Here is a 17,984-nt window from a genome sequence, read left to right as displayed (position 1 = left end):
CATGATGTTATAAATCTGAAAGCAATAGGTGATTTATGAAATTTGGGTATGCCATACATAAACAGATATTTTAGGTTATTATACTTTAATTTTTTATGCAATGCAATTAATTTTTTGATTATTATATTAGAAGAAGATGTTATGTGTTTATATGTATGGCTAGACTGTAGTTCATTTTTTATAATTTCTATATAATATGATTTACATATGATTGCATAATTGAAGCAGCTTTGTCAACGGGAGTAATTACAAAATGTTCGTGTATATCTTTGAGCTGCCTATTTATTAATTTGGTATTATATAGATTATCCTGTATGAATTTTAATTGATTATATTTGTTAGATATGATATTAATCATTGTAAATAACCACATGTGGTATGCCTCAACCGGTATGTTATTTGTATGCTGATCTTATGCAGTATTTTAGTAAATCTAGATATAACAATTTTTTAAAGGTAGATTTATTAATAGGTAGATTAGGTCGAAATTTAAGACCCAGTGATAAAATATCTCTAAGTTCAGGATATGGGATTATATCTAAATTGCCGGTTATAATGTGGTTATGGTTAGGATCCACGTATCTATGAAATGAAGGTTTGTGGCAAACACATGTATCCTGTCTGATGTTAATATTGTGAAGGTTTGTAGCTATTATTTTATAGTTACATGCTTTAAGACCAAATGGTTTAGAATATCTAAATCTGATATTAATATGTAAGTTATTAATAGGCAGCAAGTCATTATGTAAATTAATAGTTTTATGTATATCCAAATCATCCATCATTTTATTTTGAAAGTATAAGACGAGAACAGAGTTTTCTGGTTGCTTGTTAATATTCAAAATATTAATTCTGAATTTAACAATGTCTAATATAATGTGCATAAGGTAAGAAGATGAAAAGACATAATCATTGGCTTTTCTATTTAGTGCTTTGAGTACACTAAGTTTAATACTGAAAAGTATGTTATGTATTTTACTAATATTTATAGTATCAGTGTCCCACATTTTGAATAAATCTATGAAGTCTCCTAGATGTTCTCGGTTGCTTTTATATGTGTTGGATTTACTATATTTTCTTTTGCAATTATATTTATGAAGTTTGGCAATTTGAAACATATTATAAACACAAATATCTTTTAAATTATTCGTCATATATTTTTGATTAAATTTATTATTTAGACCGTATGGATATAGTGTTTTATATTGTAACATGCTAATTTCTTCTTGCAATAATCTTTCATTTGTGTTATTAATTATGTTAAGTATTGAAATGAAAATATTACCAAAAGTATGTTTTTGGAAATGTCTGAATTCAATATCATGTTCCAGATTACCTGTTTTCTTACTGGATTTGTTATTATAAGTATTAATATCAGAACGATGAAGGTTCATTCTGATATGTCGATTATTGCTAGTTTGACCAATATATTTAACATTGCAAGTACGACAAGTGATCATATATATATTCATTTTACAGAATATTTGCGAATTCGTATTAATTGTAGCATGATTTGGATGCATATAGGGGCAAGTAAGACATAATTTGTTATTACAAGGTTGAAATTTAAGAGATGGTAATCGGATATTAGTGCCAGAAGCATTATATGCTAAACTGCTCTGTAAAGTGTGTGATATTTGTGTGTGTCAATGTATTAACATGGTTAGGATTACTATCCAGGGCAACAATAGTATCCTCGGTCACTTTTATCCTACTCTGCCGATGTAGTATTTTATTATTACTATATTTAAGTGACATAATAAGAGCAAAGTTAATATAAAATAAAATATAAAATAAAATCAAGATGCGCAATCATAAATCCATGAAGGTAAAATTAAGAAAGATCAATGAAGTTAAGGAAAAGAAATATAAAAGAAAAAGCAATCTTAGGTAGTGTATACTTAACGTAAGCAAAGCTTTTGTATATATTTATATTAGTGATAAAAAAGAAAGTTAATAGCTATAACGACAGCAACTGTAACTAATATTTATGGGTCAATGCAGTTGCAAGCAATCATGCAATACACCCATAATGTATATAAAATATTAAGGATAATAGAAAATTATAGAAAAAGTAAATCAATCAAATAATAATACTTTCAAGGACTTAAGAAAATGAAAAAAAAAAAAAAAAAAAAAAATTATTGCTTTTTACCCACAATCTAGATGACTTCAACTGGGGCCAACCACCCAGACTGAAGGCAAAAAACGACAAGAGGTTCTCTGTTTCTGTAATGATCAATATATGTTAGTAATTTAAACCAAATATAAACCAGTATAGGCTAAATATAAATTAAATGTAGTAAATAGAAAGCTAAGAAATATTAGAATCAAAAGTAAGAAAATATAAGTAAAATATAAATGTAAGCATATATTAATCATCGTTGACCCGACAGAGAACGTAATTTAATGATTAAAATAAGATTAAATATATAATACACACTACATATTTACCGTATCTAGGACATAATGTAATAGTCCGTCAAAATAATATGTGGTGTGGATACGGTAAAAATAAATATAAATAATTAATCAATTAGCTAATCAAATAGCCAATCAAATTTAAGTTAACACTAAGAGAAACATGCAGATAGTAAGAAGAAAAACTAAAGGAGTAGGAATAATAGAACCTGAACCCCACAAAGGCAAAAAATAGTGGTATAGATAAGAAATAGTTTCTCCTACATCCTCGGATTGCCCTAATTTCGGAGAAATAAAAGTAAAGTGTGTAGGACAGCTTAAAGACATTACAAGATATAAGTTGTGGCTCGGATATGCCCGGGATCGCAAACCCGTTCCTATAGTAGGACCCTGAGCTGAATTTGCATGTTACCTCAGCGTGAACCTAAGTGAATTTAAATGAATTTAACTATATGTAAGGAAAAAAAAAAAAATGATACACTGTAATTTGCAAGCTGGTGCGTACAAGTTTTCTACGCCATAAGGCACCAAGAATGCAAAGTGTATCCTATGTACATGGCACTAAATTGCAAAAAAAAAAAAAAAAAAAAAATATATATATATATATATATATATATATATAAATATTTTTTTTTTTTTTTTTTTTTTGTCAGCTGTTCACATTTAGCCAGTGAAACCAAAGCAAGATTAGACCTATGTCACTGACTCCACTTGGGAATGGAAGTTACTTAGAAGAAAGATAGACATTTTTGCTTAAATGCAAAACAAAAATTTAATGTCTCACAATTCATAGTATATTGAACTGAATGCAGGATATACTATATAACCATTTAAAGAATAGTTAGCAAAATGTAAATGGAAGGATTTGATTTCATATACAAATTTTTAAAAAAAATTACAGAAACACTTAAAAAGTGTGGCATCTTTCAGATGCTCTACTGGCAGCAGAAGGCTAATGTAGTTAAGTGTTATTTTATCCTTATTTGCAGTTACTGTTAAAATATGTAGCTAATATACAATATCCTGAATAGCAAATTAAAGATTAAAAGAAAGTGGATTGAAGACTGAGTAAAAATCTGAGAGTCTGTATATTTTTATTTAGCTAGAAAATCAGCTTAAATATTATATGGCTTGCTTTCTTTTTACATTTTCTCAGGTCATTCTCATATGGCTTTCGTTCGCCATATAAACAATGAGGGAGATGGTGATCCATTTTATGAAATAATTGGGGTTCTGACTTTGGAAGATGTTCTTGAAGAAATTCTTCAATCTGAAATTATCGATGAGACTGACATACTGAGTAAGTTATAGTTTTTATATAGATTTCAAAACACTAATCAATATCTGTTTTTGTGCTTTTTTTTCCCCCCCTCACCTACTGTCTTTTCTTTTATGTTTATGCTATAAATCTTTATTTTAGATATAGGAAGCTTCTTTTCCAACTCTCCTAGTCCAACTCGCTAATAATTTTTGAGGATGGCGATATCTATTTTGTAAAGTAGGTGGGACATCTTCCCCACTGTCAGAACCGTAGTGTTCAGACCGTGCGGTCTCAACAATGAGCACTCATGACTGCTGTCTACAAACACCATACTTCTGGCAGCATGGAAACCATTACTTGGATTGGCATAAAATTAGATTTTTGAGGTCTAAACTGTTTAATAAATATGGACCGATTATTTCTTTCGCTGGACTTTAGAGTTAAATTTAGGGCTCTAATAAAATTGGATATGGGGGAGGGGATTATTCTCTACATTCCTTAAGTCGGACTAGAACTTTTCGGGCGTCATGTTCACAGGAACGGAGCAACTTACAATTAATCCGAAACTTTTGTCTTATGTTGTAGTGTTTGTTCTTCACGCATGCGTATAAGTGACCAATCGTCGAACAATAGGAATGGCCTACGGATATTGATTGAAGTTTCATGTAGTTTCATCTCTAAGATTTCTGCAATAAGTAGTTTGTGATAGTTGTGTTGAATATTTATAATTTTTGTTTCATTAAAGCTGAATGAATGTCATTCATTTATTGCGTGGAACGAAAGTTCCGATGCATTTGAATGACCCGCCCGCACAGAAGCTTCGTGTTGTTTTGCTCGAAGCTGTGCCACTCCCATGGTAGATCCTACATAAACAGTGTCGCAATTTTTGCATGGGATGCTGTATACTAGGTCATGCTGTGATTGGAATGTGGTGTTTGAAGGTCGATTTCTGAAGAATGTGTATAATTTGTTCATGGGTTTTGCTGTGATTTTCATGTCGGTTCCCTTGCATATTTGATTAAGTTTATTGTACCAGTACTCAACATATGGAATGGTGATAATGTATTTTGGTCTTGTCAGATTTTTGTGCAATGTTTGTTGCGAGGTTGTTGTTGTTTATTTTATCACAAGCTATTGTTTTGACTTTGTTTATATAGAGTGGGTAACCACTATTTGAGATTCTTGTAGTTAATTCATTTATTTCAGTGGTTAGAGAAATTTGGGTGGAAGAATATTTAAAGGCGTTAAGAAATTGGTTCAGCATGACCGATTTTTTTGTATGGTTGGGGATGATAACTGTGGAAATGCAAAAGCATCCACCATTAATAATCATTTCCCCCTCCCCCCCAAGAAACAAATGATTATAGATCTTGAGTTCGCTCTTAGAGATTTGCCTCAAAAAAACGTATTAATCCAACAGACTAATCGAATCATAAACCAAACTATCCCCTCAATATCAAAACGACATAGAGAAGAAGCAAAAGCTTTACACACACTTAGACAAAACCGAGATATCATTATTCAAAAGGCTGACAAAGGCGATACAGTAGTTATTCTCAATAAAGGAGACTATATAAATAAATTATACACCATCATTTCAGACACAACGACATACAAAGAGGTTTCACCATCAGAGTTCAACAGTTAACAAATATAACAAAATGCTCACCACCTATAGGAAAGATGACCACATCACTATGGCCCAACTTAAACAAATTGAAGCCCGCACATACAATATCCCAACCTTATTCGGCCAAGTAAAATTACACAAAACAGGATACCCAATTCGTCCAATCGTGTCATATAAGAATTCAGCTTTTGCTTCCTTAGCCATGTTCATCTACCCAATTCTAAAACCACTCCGAGAACTCCTAACATATAACATAAAAAACTACAATGCTTTATTCATGAACCTCAAAGATCTCCATATCAAGGAGGATATGAAGTTATATTCACTGGATGTGACTTCACTATACACTAATGTAAATGTACCTTATGCCTTAGACATAGTCTGGGCCTACTTAAACGATGATAACATAAAAATTAATTTAACAGATATTTATTTAAAGTATACCCAGTAAAATAAAATAAAATAAAATATTTCCAGAAGCTTTCGGAACTCGTGTCCCTTTCTCAACTGACAGAATTTTTGAATACATTACAAGCAAAGTGTGGCACGTTACTCATTCGTCATTGTTGTAGCACGGACGTGTGCTGCCTTGCGCCAGTGATCATCCATCAATAAAACGGTTGTCTCCAGGATTGGATGTATACGCATGCCTTTCTGGCGATTTAATGCCTTAGGGTTGTTCATTATGTTTAGTGACTCTAGCCATAGGCGGTGGCGAAAGTGTCGCGCGTGGTCCACTATCTCAAAGTCGCGCTTGGGGTCAAGATCGTGGTTGGTAGCCCAAAAATGTTCTGCAAGCGCGGACTGGTCAGTTTCGGCAAGCCGGATTGCTCTGTCGTGTTCCGTGAGGCGATCCTGGAGACGTCTCGATGTCTCACCTACGTAGCACCTGTTACAGGCCCTACAGGTGATACGGTACACTACATTGCTGCGTAAGACAGGTGTGACAGGGGTCTTCACACTGGAGACAAGTGAACGTAGGTTCCTACCTGGTAATTGTACACATTTTATGTTGTAACTTCTCAGGATCTTCGAGATACGTCCTGACACTCCTGGATAGTACGGAATGTAGGCGGATGATATGCCGACTTGCTTCGGAGGTCTTGGGTTGGAAGTAAGTTCTTGTGCCTGTAACAAGCATCTGTTTAGTACATGGGATGGATAACCGCATCTGGTTAAGTCCGCCTTCACACGGGAGATCTCGTTACGTCTAATTGTGTCGGTGCTGGAATGGCTCCAGGCCCTGGAGAACAGGGTGCGGGCAGTGCTATTGAGATGGCTTGGAGCGTGGCCGGACCCGTAGTTGGTGAATTGACCGCACCACATGGGTTTGCGGTATACTGAGGTCTCTAGATGTGGGCCTACGCGATGCACTAGCACGTCCAGAAACGGGAGCGAACCGTCCACCTCTGATTCTACGGTAAACTTGATGAAATTGGATAGAGAGTTGAGGTATTCTAGTAGTACCGTTTCAGAACCACGTGGTATTATGGTAAAAATATCGTCGACATATCTACACCACGTTGTAATAGGTGTAGGTGGGTTCTGGTGTATCTGCTTCTCCAGATCTTCCATGGCGATGTTAGCTACTACGGAACTGACAGGGGCACCCATAGCAGTGCCATGTACTTGTTTGTAGAGTGAGTCTTCAAAGGTGAAGATGCTGCTAGAGAGGCATAGGTTGAGGGCGGTACAGATGTCATCAGTGGATAGTGACGTCCTGGATTGGAGGCTTAAGTCGCTCTCAAGGAGCCTTCTGGCGCAGTGCACGGCCTGTTGGACGGGAATCGAGGTGAATAAAGAAACCACGTCAAATGATGCCATGACAGAGTTATCAGGGATTGAAATGTCCTTAATGGTGTTAATGAATTCACTGCTGTTTTTAACGGTGTGAGATGTATTACCTATAAGAGGCGAGAGGAGGCTCGCGATGTGTTTGGACAGTTCATACGTTGGGGCACTGCAGCAAGACACTATAGGTCTGAGAGGAATACCCGGTTTATGGATCTTTGGTAATCCATAGAATTGTGGTAGTTGGCAGCCAGTAGCACGCAGAAGATGGTGAGTCGCGGTCGGGATCTTCTTATCTTTAAGCCATGCGTGGACAAGTTTATTAACATTTGCTTCCAGACGTTTCAAGACTTTAACGGGAGGATCAGGTAGAGGTTCATATACGTTAGGATCGAGTAATAGGGCCAAGGCTTTCTCTCGGTAGGCTGATCGGTCCAGCACAACAGTCCGGCGCCCTTTATCCGCAGGAAGTACAACGATGGAGTTGTCTTTTCTTATAGATGACAGGGCGGCACGTTGGCGGTGGTTGAGGTTTGAGCACGTTTTTCGAGTGTTGCGGAGGACTGCGGCAGTCTTGAATCGGATCTCGTTGGCAGTTTCTTCGGGAAGGTTGGTAATACTGGCTTCTATGCCCATAGCGAGCTGTGTGATGGGAGGTTTCGATGGTATAACGGCGAATTTCATACCGTTTGATAAAACACTCAGCTGCTCGTTGGACAGTTGTTTGTTACTTAGATTCAAGACGAAAGAAGTCGTGTCGTCTGAACGAGTGTTCGTCTTTAAGGAGTTAGTTTCTATGCTCAAGTTTATGAACTTGCGCTGTTGGCGTAAACGGTAGGTATCCGAGGTCTGACTAGCCCGATGGCAGATGGTATGTATAAGGTTTGTAAATACAATAGGCGAGACCTTACCTTGTATATGTTGTAACAGTCTGGACTTGTTGTAGTCAGCGTTCCTGATTTCACGGTGGAGATGGGATATCCATAAATTTAACGTGCGCAGGCTGAAGTTAAAGCAGGCACGATCCATATGAGAGTTGTGGAACGGGGCTTTGTATCGGAACCCTTTAGGTATAATTCGATTGCTTTTGCATCTGTGGGCGAAGCGTAAATGTTGCCTGTAGCGAGCTATTGAGAGGAAGCACTTTTGCAACTGTGCACAATCGTTGTAGGTATTATGGCCATAAAGTGATCGAATAGTGACAAATGGGCCTGGAGTACTGGGGTCCATAGTTTAACAGATATTTATTTAAAGTATACCCAGTAAAATAAAATAAAATAAAATATTTCCAGAAGCTTTCGGAACTCGTGTCCCTTTCTCAACTGACAGAATTTTTGAATACATTACAAGCAAAGTGTGGCACGTTACTCATTCGTCATTGTTGTAGCACGGACGTGTGCTGCCTTGCGCCAGTGATCATCCATCAATAAAACGGTTGTCTCCAGGATTGGATGTATACGCATGCCTTTCTGGCGATTTAATGCCTTAGGGTTGTTCATTATGTTTAGTGACTCTAGCCATAGGCGGTGGCGAAAGTGTCGCGCGTGGTCCACTATCTCAAAGTCGCGCTTGGGGTCAAGATCGTGGTTGGTAGCCCAAAAATGTTCTGCAAGCGCGGACTGGTCAGTTTCGGCAAGCCGGATTGCTCTGTCGTGTTCCGTGATGCGATCCTGGAGACGTCTCGATGTCTCACCTACGTAGCAACTGTTACAGGCCCTACAGGTGATACGGTACACTACATTGCTGCGTAAGACAGGCGTGACAGGGGTCTTCACACTGGAGACAAGTGAACGTAGGTTCCTACCTGGTAATTGTACACATTTTATGTTGTAACTTCTCAGGATCTTCGAGATACGTCCTGACACTCCTGGATAGTACGGAATGTAGGCGGATGATATGCCGACTTGCTTCGGAGGTCTTGGGTTGGAAGTAAGTTCTTGTGCCTGTAACAAGCATCTGTTTAGTACATGGGATGGATAACCGCATCTGGTTAAGTCCGCCTTCACACGGGAGATCTCGTTACGTCTAATTGTGTCGGTGCTGGAATGGCTCCAGGCCCTGGAGAACAGGGTGCGGGCAGTGCTATTGAGATGGCTTGGAGCGTGGCCGGACCCGTAGTTGGTGAATTGACCGCACCACATGGGTTTGCGGTATACTGAGGTCTCTAGATGTGGGCCTACGCGATGCACTAGCACGTCCAGAAACGGGAGCGAACCGTCCACCTCTGATTCTACGGTAAACTTGATGAAATTGGATAGAGAGTTGAGGTATTCTAGTAGTACCGTTTCAGAACCACGTGGTATTATGGTAAAAATATCGTCGACATATCTACACCACGTTGTAATAGGTGTAGGTGGGTTCTGGTGTATCTGCTTCTCCAGATCTTCCATGGCGATGTTAGCTACTACGGAACTGACAGGGGCACCCATAGCAGTGCCATGTACTTGTTTGTAGAGTGAGTCTTCAAAGGTGAAGATGCTGCTAGAGAGGCATAGGTTGAGGGCGGTACAGATGTCATCAGTGGATAGTGACGTCCTGGATTGGAGGCTTAAGTCGCTCTCAAGGAGCCTTCTGGCGCAGTGCACGGCCTGTTGGACGGGAATCGAGGTGAATAAAGAAACCACGTCAAATGATGCCATGACAGAGTTATCAGGGATTGAAATGTCCTTAATGGTGTTAATGAATTCACTGCTGTTTTTAACGGTGTGAGATGTATTACCTATAAGAGGCGAGAGGAGGCTCGCGATGTGTTTGGACAGTTCATACGTTGGGGCACTGCAGCAAGACACTATAGGTCTGAGAGGAATACCCGGTTTATGGATCTTTGGTAATCCGTAGAATTGTGGTAGTTGGCAGCCAGTAGCACGCAGAAGATGGTGAGTCGCGGTCGGGATCTTCTTATCTTTAAGCCATGCGTGGACGCCTACACAGATTAGGACAAAAACTAAATTTCAGCATATATAGAAAACCCACTAATGGTGGATGCTTTTGCATTTCCACACTTATCATCCCCAACCATACATGCTAAACCAATTTCTTAACGCCTTTAAATATTCTTCCACCCAAATTTCTCTAACCACTGAAATAAATGAATTAACTACAAGAATCTCAAATAGTGGTTACCCGCTAACCTATATAAACAAAGTCAAAACAATAGCCCGTGATAAAATAAATAACAACAACCTCGCAACAAACATTGCACAAAAATCTGACAAGACCAAAATACATTTCATCACCATTCCATATGTCGAGTACTGGTACAATAAACTTTATCAAATATGCAAGGGAACTGACATGAAAATCATAGCAAAACCCATGAACAAATTATACACATTCTTCAGCAATCGACCTTCAAACACCACATTCCAATCACAGCATGACCTCGTATACAGCATCCCATGCAAAAATTGCGACGCTGTTTATGTAGGATACCATGGGAGTGGCACAGCTTCGAGCAAAACAACACGAAGCTTCTGTGCGGGCGGGTCATTAAATGCATCGGAACTTTCGTTTCACGTAATAAACGAACAACATTCATTCAGCTTTAATGAAACAAAAATTATAAATATTCAACACAACTATCACAAACTACTTATTGCAGAAACCTTAGAGATGAAACTACATGAAACTTCAATCAATATCCGTAGGCCATTCCTATTGTCCGACGATTGGTCACTTATATGCATGCGTGAAAAACAAACACTACAACATAAGACAAAAGTTTCGGATTAATTGTGAGTTGCTCCGTTCCTGTGAACATGACTTCTGAAAAGTTCTAGTCCGACTTAAGGAATGTAGAGAATAATCCCCCCCCCCATATACAATTTTATTAGACCCCTAAATTTAACTCTAAAGCCCAGCTATAGGACCGAAAGAAATAATCGGTCCATATTTATTAAACAGTTTAGACCTCAAAAATCTAATTTTATGCCAATTCAGGTAATGGTTTCCATGCTGCCAGAAGTATGGTGTTTGTAGACAGCAGTCATGAGCACTCATTGTTGAGACCGCACGGTCTGAACACTACGGTTCTGACAATGGGAAAATGTCCCACCTGCTTTACAAAATAGATATTGCCATCCTCAAGAATTATTAGCGAGTTGGACTAGGAGAGTTGGAAAAGAAGCTTCCTATATCTAAAATAAAGGTAATCCCTGATGATTTATAATATAATAGAATATAGGAATTATCGAGCACTTAATAGCTCTCAATTTTCAAATTTATGTTTATGCATACAGTGTAACAGATTATTTGAAACATCCCTTCCCTGCAGTTAGATTACACATACTGTCCATGTGGTTTAATCCATTTCATTTATTCCATCCATTCACTGCAAACAAACTTTTCGAGTGAATGAATGGGTGAAATGAGTAAGAATTTTTTTGTTTCTTTTTTTTGGCTGATTCTATATAAGCTTGATTTCTTGCATCATATGACTCTACTAATGCAAATTTGGATGGTTGGTCAGTGTCTAGAATCTCACCAGCCATCTCCTTCGTTGTTGTTTTGGAGAATTCTGAGCTTGCAATACAAAAACAAATCCTGCATGAATCCTGCATTTGTGGTTTCATGGATGCCACTCATCCATAAAGCCACAAACTACCACATTACTACAATTTAGTTTGAGAAGACTGATATAGAAATGGGCTCTTCTTTACCAAGTTCTGACTTGCAAATCACTGATTAATCCTGGAAAACTATTTATACAGTGCAGCCTGTTATCACTTTGAATGAGGGTCGGGAGGTTAGCATTAGTTGAGGCATATGATGCAAGAAAGCAAGCTTATACAGCATGAGCCAAAAAAACCCTTCCCATTTTACCCATCCGGTCACTCAAATTGTTTGTCTAGTTCAGCCGTAAATTTATTTAAGCTATCAACCTCCACAACAGGTGGAAGTCTGTTCCAGCAATCAGCTTCCTTCTGGCTAAATGCAAACTTCAGCACATCTATTCTGCAACTGTCTTTCCTCAGTTTTAATCTATGTCCCCTCAGGTTTGTTGAGGGGACATACAAAGGGTACTAGGAAAGTTTTGCAATACAGCTTTGTTTATTTAATTTTTTCAAAGTAATTTCCTCTACATTCAATACACCTCTCCATCCTCCGAAACCAATCTTTAAACCAGTTCTGCCAAGTTTCACTAGGGAGTAAAGCACACTCGTTGTCCCAAGCCTGTAGAAGGTCCTCATCACTGGAAAACCGCCTCCCTTTTAGCTTCATTTTCACATGCGGGAACAGTGCAAAGTCGCAGGGAGCAAGGTCTGGACTGTAGGGAGGGTGCTCGAGAAGTTTCAGTCCTGTTGTGGTCAGATATTCGGTGCAGGCTTTGGCGCGGTTAGCTGGAGCATTATCGTGATGGAGGTACCAGGTGTCCATTCTTGACTTTGGCCGCAGGTTCTTCATAGATCCAATGACTTTAGGCAGGCATTGTTCAGTGTACCACTTAGCTGTGACTGTCTTCTGCGTGTTCAAAACGACACGTTCCACAATTCCACTCGATTTGAAAAATACAGCTATCATTTTCTTCTTTACAGATCGGGATTTTCTGACAATTACGGGTGTGTCGTCATCATCAAAGACCCAAACTTTGTTTTGAGCCTTGGTCGGCAGATCGTAATAGTACAGCCAAGTCTCGTCACCTGTCACGATGTTGTTCACATACCGAGATTGTCCCTTATCAAACTTTTTTAACATCTCCCGGCACCAAGTCACACGTCGTGTCATCTGCTCTTCAGTCAGTTGATGCGGCACCCAGAGAGAACAAAGTTTCTTCACATGCAAATGATCTTGCAGAATCGAACGAATTGCTGGTGCATTTAGGCCCAAAGTATCCTCTATCTGTTGGTAGGTCACTCGCCTGTTTTCGTCAAGCATTTTCCTCACAGCAGTAACGTTTTCCTCCGTAACTGACGTTCGTGGCCTTCCCTGCCTCTCAGAATCCTCCAGAGTGAAATTTCCCCTTTGGAATTCTCTATACCACCTGAATATCGTTGTACGATGTGGACAATCATCATCTAGTGCAAGAGTCATTTCTTCTAAGCACTGGTCTATGGTTAAACCACGCACGAAATTATACCGCAAAACTGTCCTTATCTCATTTCGTGACCACGATGCCATCGCAAGCACTTTACACTCTCACTACTAATGAAAAACTGAGCCCATCGACTTGGCGCGGCGGCTACTATGCACGTATGAACATGTCTCAACATGCAGCAACAAGCAGCTTCCTGTGATTCATTGTTGCGTCATATTGCAAAACTTTCCTAGTACCCTTTGTAGATTAAAATTGAGCCTGCTCGAACCGTTCAAGGCCTTATATACCACAATCTTATATACCATCTCGCAGGAGCCTAGTCTCCAGATGCTGCAACTTGCAGAACTTACCTTTCTTGGTAAGAGCCCCCTTTGTTCCTCTCATCAGTCTTGTTGCCCTTCTTTGTATTCATTCTAGCAACTCTACATCCTTCCTAAAATGAGGCTTCCAGACCTGTATGCCGACCGGGCTAGCCGAGTGGGTAAAGTACCTGCCCGGCAACCCAAAGGTCGCGGGTTCGATTCCCGCCTTGGGCTTGGATCAAAGTACTGCAAAAACCTTGGGAGGTGCAATATGGCCACAGAAGCCGATGCGCCAACAACTACCAAATCAAAAAAAAAAAAAAAAAAAAAAATCAGACCTGTATACAGTACTCAAGTTGTGGCCTGACCATTGTCTCATACAAAGGGATAATCATCTTGTCTCTGCTAGCAAAATTCCTATATATCTTTCACAAGACTTCCATGACCTGCTCTGGCAGCCTCTCTGCAATGCTCAGAGAACTTCATATCTGACTGCACAATTACCCCCAGGTCTTTTTCATTCTCTACTTCCCTGAGTGTAGTACTGCACAGTCGGTACATTTCTCTTGGGTTACTGCTACCCATATGCAGTACTTTGCATATGTCAATGTTAAACTTCAGTTGCCACTTCTCAGCCCATCTGCCTAATTTTTCTAGATCCTGTTGTAGTAGCATACTGTCTTTACAGTCATTAACAACCTTGCCAACCTTTGTATCATCTGCAAAGTTGGACATTAAGACTGATACACACCTTCATCTATATCATTGATAAATACACAAAACAACAATGGGCCCAGCACTGAATGCTTGGGACTCCATTAATAACATTAGTCCATGTAGAGCAGTGTTCATTTATTACCACTCTCTATTGTCTCCCACTCAACCATCCCCCTATCCATTGCAGTAACTTGCCCTTAATGCCATACCACTCCAGTTTGTACAGTAGTCTTCCCTGTGCAACAGTGTCAAAACTTTTCCTGAAATCCAAGTATATGATATCAAAATTATTTTTTGGATTCAGTTCCTTTCTGACCACATCGTAGTATCCAATCAAATTGGTGACACAAGACTTTCCTTAATAAACCCACGTTGGGTCTGAACTATTACTGCAATCTTGTCTAGATGATCCTGCTGAATCCCATCAGCTTCTTTAACCAGTGACTCGATTATTTTCCCCCGGAACAGAAGTTAAACTTACAGGTCTATAATTATTTGTGTCCCTCTTTGAACCACCTTTGTGAATTCTGGATACATTTGCATATCTCCAGTCCATGCGGACCTCCCCTAAATCTAAGGATGCTTCCATAATTATGGCTAAGGGTTTGCTCGCTTCCTTCACTGCCTCTTGAGTATAACTGGATAGATTCCATCCACCCCATGTGCCTTCTTTATGTTTAACTTCAACAATTTAATAAACTTCTGTCCTCCCCTTCCTTACAGAATTCCTAACATGTGAATGTAGATGCAAAATACTCATTCGGTTTGTTAGCTGTCTGAGCAGGATCGTCAACAGTCGAACCATCAATATCAATTGGACCAATCTGATTCATCCCCTTCCTGCTAGAGTTTACTTAAGTAAAGAAGTAAGTGTTGATTTTCTTTGCATTCTTTGCCAAGGATTTCTCATAATTAGACTTTGTTCGCCTAACCTCCTTTGTGACTTGATCTGTAATCAAGGATTCTGTGTAATATGCATTCCATGCATTTTTCTTCTCTATCATAAGCCTCATTAGTTCATCTGACATCCATTTAGGTCTAAATCTTGAACAGTATTTCTTAGTTAGTATGAAAAGCCTAGTAGCTTCCGAGACCAATTCCTTGAAGGCTTCCCACTTTGAATTCGTTGTTTTTAACATCATCGGCTGATCCCACTGTGTAGAATTTAAAAACTTTGAGAATATTGTAGTCACCTTTACAAAAGCAAAAACCTTTCCTTTACCCTTGATAGTAGTTACATCTTTAAGCAAATCCACATCAGTACGTTGCGATCACTGTTACTTAGTGGTTCCTTTATCTGCAAATTCTTAATGCCTGAATAATCACTGCAGCTAATCAGATCAAGAGTATTACTCCCTCTGGTTGCCCCTTGAAAATGTTACTGTAGAAAAGAATCCTCCAATAGATCCACAAAATCTTGCACGTGTGCAAGTGACTAATCCACCAGTTCCAGTCAATATCTGCTAAGTTATAATCCTCCATTATAATACATTCTGATTTACTGGCCCACTATTTCTCTGCACAATTGATCATTGTACTCATCAGAGTCATTAGGCCCATAACACACTCCTACTCTCATTTTTCCTTTCCTAGTGCTTATGTCACACCAAACTGACTTAACATTGCACTGACTTAACATTGCACTGTCCACCAATGTCAATTGGATGCACTTCCTTGGATGTTGTGTTTCTTAACGAACAGCATAACTCCTCCTCTCTTCCTGTCCAGTCTATCCTTTCTGTACACATTGTTCTTCCAATTTTGCTCTGCTTATATCTGTGTGCTGCCATGCCTCTGATATTCCAACATTATCTTTGGTGCCTTGACCATCACTTTGAATTAATAAAATTTATTTCCTGTACTTCTAGCATTGATAGATAAAGTTATTGTAGAAAACATTAAGGCCTGAGGCAGGCCCACACCTTATTAATTTTCCAGATTAATTTAACTTTTGTTCTGGAGTTTCCATAGCTGTATCTGCAGTTACTTGCTGCAGAAGATTGAAATTTTTTTTTTTTTTTTTTTTTTACTTTTTCAGGCATACATTTGAGATATTCAAGGCCAAAATTTTTGGTATGTGCAGTACTTGAGATTTTCCGGGATAGATGGTAAAAAAAAAAAAAAATCCCAGATAATCGATTTCCCAGTTAATCCAAAAATACAGCAAGTCCCCGACATATGTAAGAGATAAGTTCCAGGACTTCTTACGTAAGTCGAGTTTTGCGTAACTCGGGAATGACTAATAAAATATTGCTACTATATCCATGATATGCAAAAATTACAAAAACCAGATAATATCCTCAGAAGAATGAAGAAAAATAGTTATATATTTAGTTAGTTATATAATATATAACAATTAGTTAGTTATATATTTTTTATATATTAGTTATATGTATAGAAAAAGTTATATAATTTTAATTAGTTCGATTAAAAACTTTATCTGAGGACAGTGGTGAAGTAGCTGGAATGGCACATAAGAAAAGAAAACATAAAAGGAATTGTACTGTAAAAACTGATATGTATTTCGTAACCTTGGTTATCATAGTTGACTTCATTGGTGCCGATCCGATCCGATCCGATCTTCACTGCATCTTGCGTTCTGTCTTTGTCCTTTATTATTGTGTTCAACATTGCCACTGACAAACCTGAATTCCGCGCGATACTTGTTAATGTTTGGCCATTTTGATACATTGTTATTATTTTAATTTTCTGATCCAAATCGATCACTTTCCTTTTCTTGATAGACTTACTAGTACCACTGTCACTTATTCTCTTAGTCGGCACCATGATAATGATGAAAATGAAATTTTCTGAAAAGAACTTCACAGGGTTAAGGCGAAAACTCACTATTATTACCTCACACGAGCTCACATTTTGCTAAAACACATTTTTGGAGATCACTCCCATAAAACAAAAACAATTTGCCCTTTCCGGGCTATTGGCTTTTCTGTTATTGCAATTCATTATAAACAGGTAGTTAGCTTGATCTTATTGCATTTGCGATAATGCCGAAAGCTGGAATTTTGTGGGATTATACGTTATGGTGAAATGTGTGTCCACTTCACTGAAATCTTCAGTCATATATAAAAAAAAAACTAAATAAATTAAGAATCTTCTCTTCATTCCTATTTTTAAGCTTGTTACTCCATATCTCGCTTGTGTAATTTGTGCATGCTGTGATCGTCGTTATTCATTGCATATTATAATTATTATTATTATTTTACTGTTTAAAATTTTACAATCCTAAAAAAGAAAAAAAAAATTAACGCAAATTCAAAGTTATGTAAGTCAGGAACTTACTATATCCAAAAATTTTCAGCAACTACGTAAAAGACTTACCATGCACCACTCCCATGTCCAATATGATTCTTCCCTTTATTTTTTTCGATGTTGATTTTAAATCTAATAGCTTTCCTTTATTTTTTTACGATGGTTTGGTCACCAACATTATAATGGTTCATTAAAGATTTAATGGATGCACAATTTTCAAACTTTTGAATGATTTCAAGTTTTTGTTTAATTGAAAGCACAACTTGTTTGCGTTTAACCATCATTTTCGCAATTTCTAAACAAAAAAATTTTGTTAAAGAGAAATAAAATTTTTCCCTTTGCGGTGCGATGAAACACAACAATCGAAATGACGCACTAAAGCGTTATTTTTTTAACAAACAACTAAACGTTTGTTCTCTCCCTCTTTTTTTTTTTAAATTTATTTATTTATTTTTTTTTTTTTAGCGTCTGGTGTGAAGACAGTGGGGACTGCAAGATAATCTCCCAATGACGACTTTATAACGCCGCTTCTTGTCACTTTTTTATGACTTGCAAAAC

The 17,984-nt window shown here is 38.0% G+C and overlaps 1 protein-coding gene across 1 annotated transcript in view; it reads left to right on the top strand.

Annotated features, from left to right (window-relative positions):
* The window catches only part of uex (metal transporter uex), a 234,450-nt gene that overhangs the window by 108,862 nt on the left and 107,604 nt on the right, over positions 1–17,984 (top strand). Inside the window, exon 4 of the mRNA XM_090384604.1 lies at positions 3,578–3,721. Coding sequence (XP_090240730.1) covers positions 3,578–3,721 — 144 coding nt within the window. The remainder of the gene's footprint in view (positions 1–3,577; positions 3,722–17,984) is intronic.

Source organism: Mastigoproctus giganteus, chromosome 11, assembly GCF_048544385.1.
Source record: "Mastigoproctus giganteus isolate SK-2022 chromosome 11, ASM4854438v1, whole genome shotgun sequence".
Taxonomy (NCBI): domain Eukaryota; kingdom Metazoa; phylum Arthropoda; class Arachnida; order Uropygi; family Thelyphonidae; genus Mastigoproctus; species Mastigoproctus giganteus.
The sequence above is the reverse complement of the archived record's forward strand: the minus strand, read 5'-3'. Positions and strand labels throughout refer to the sequence as shown.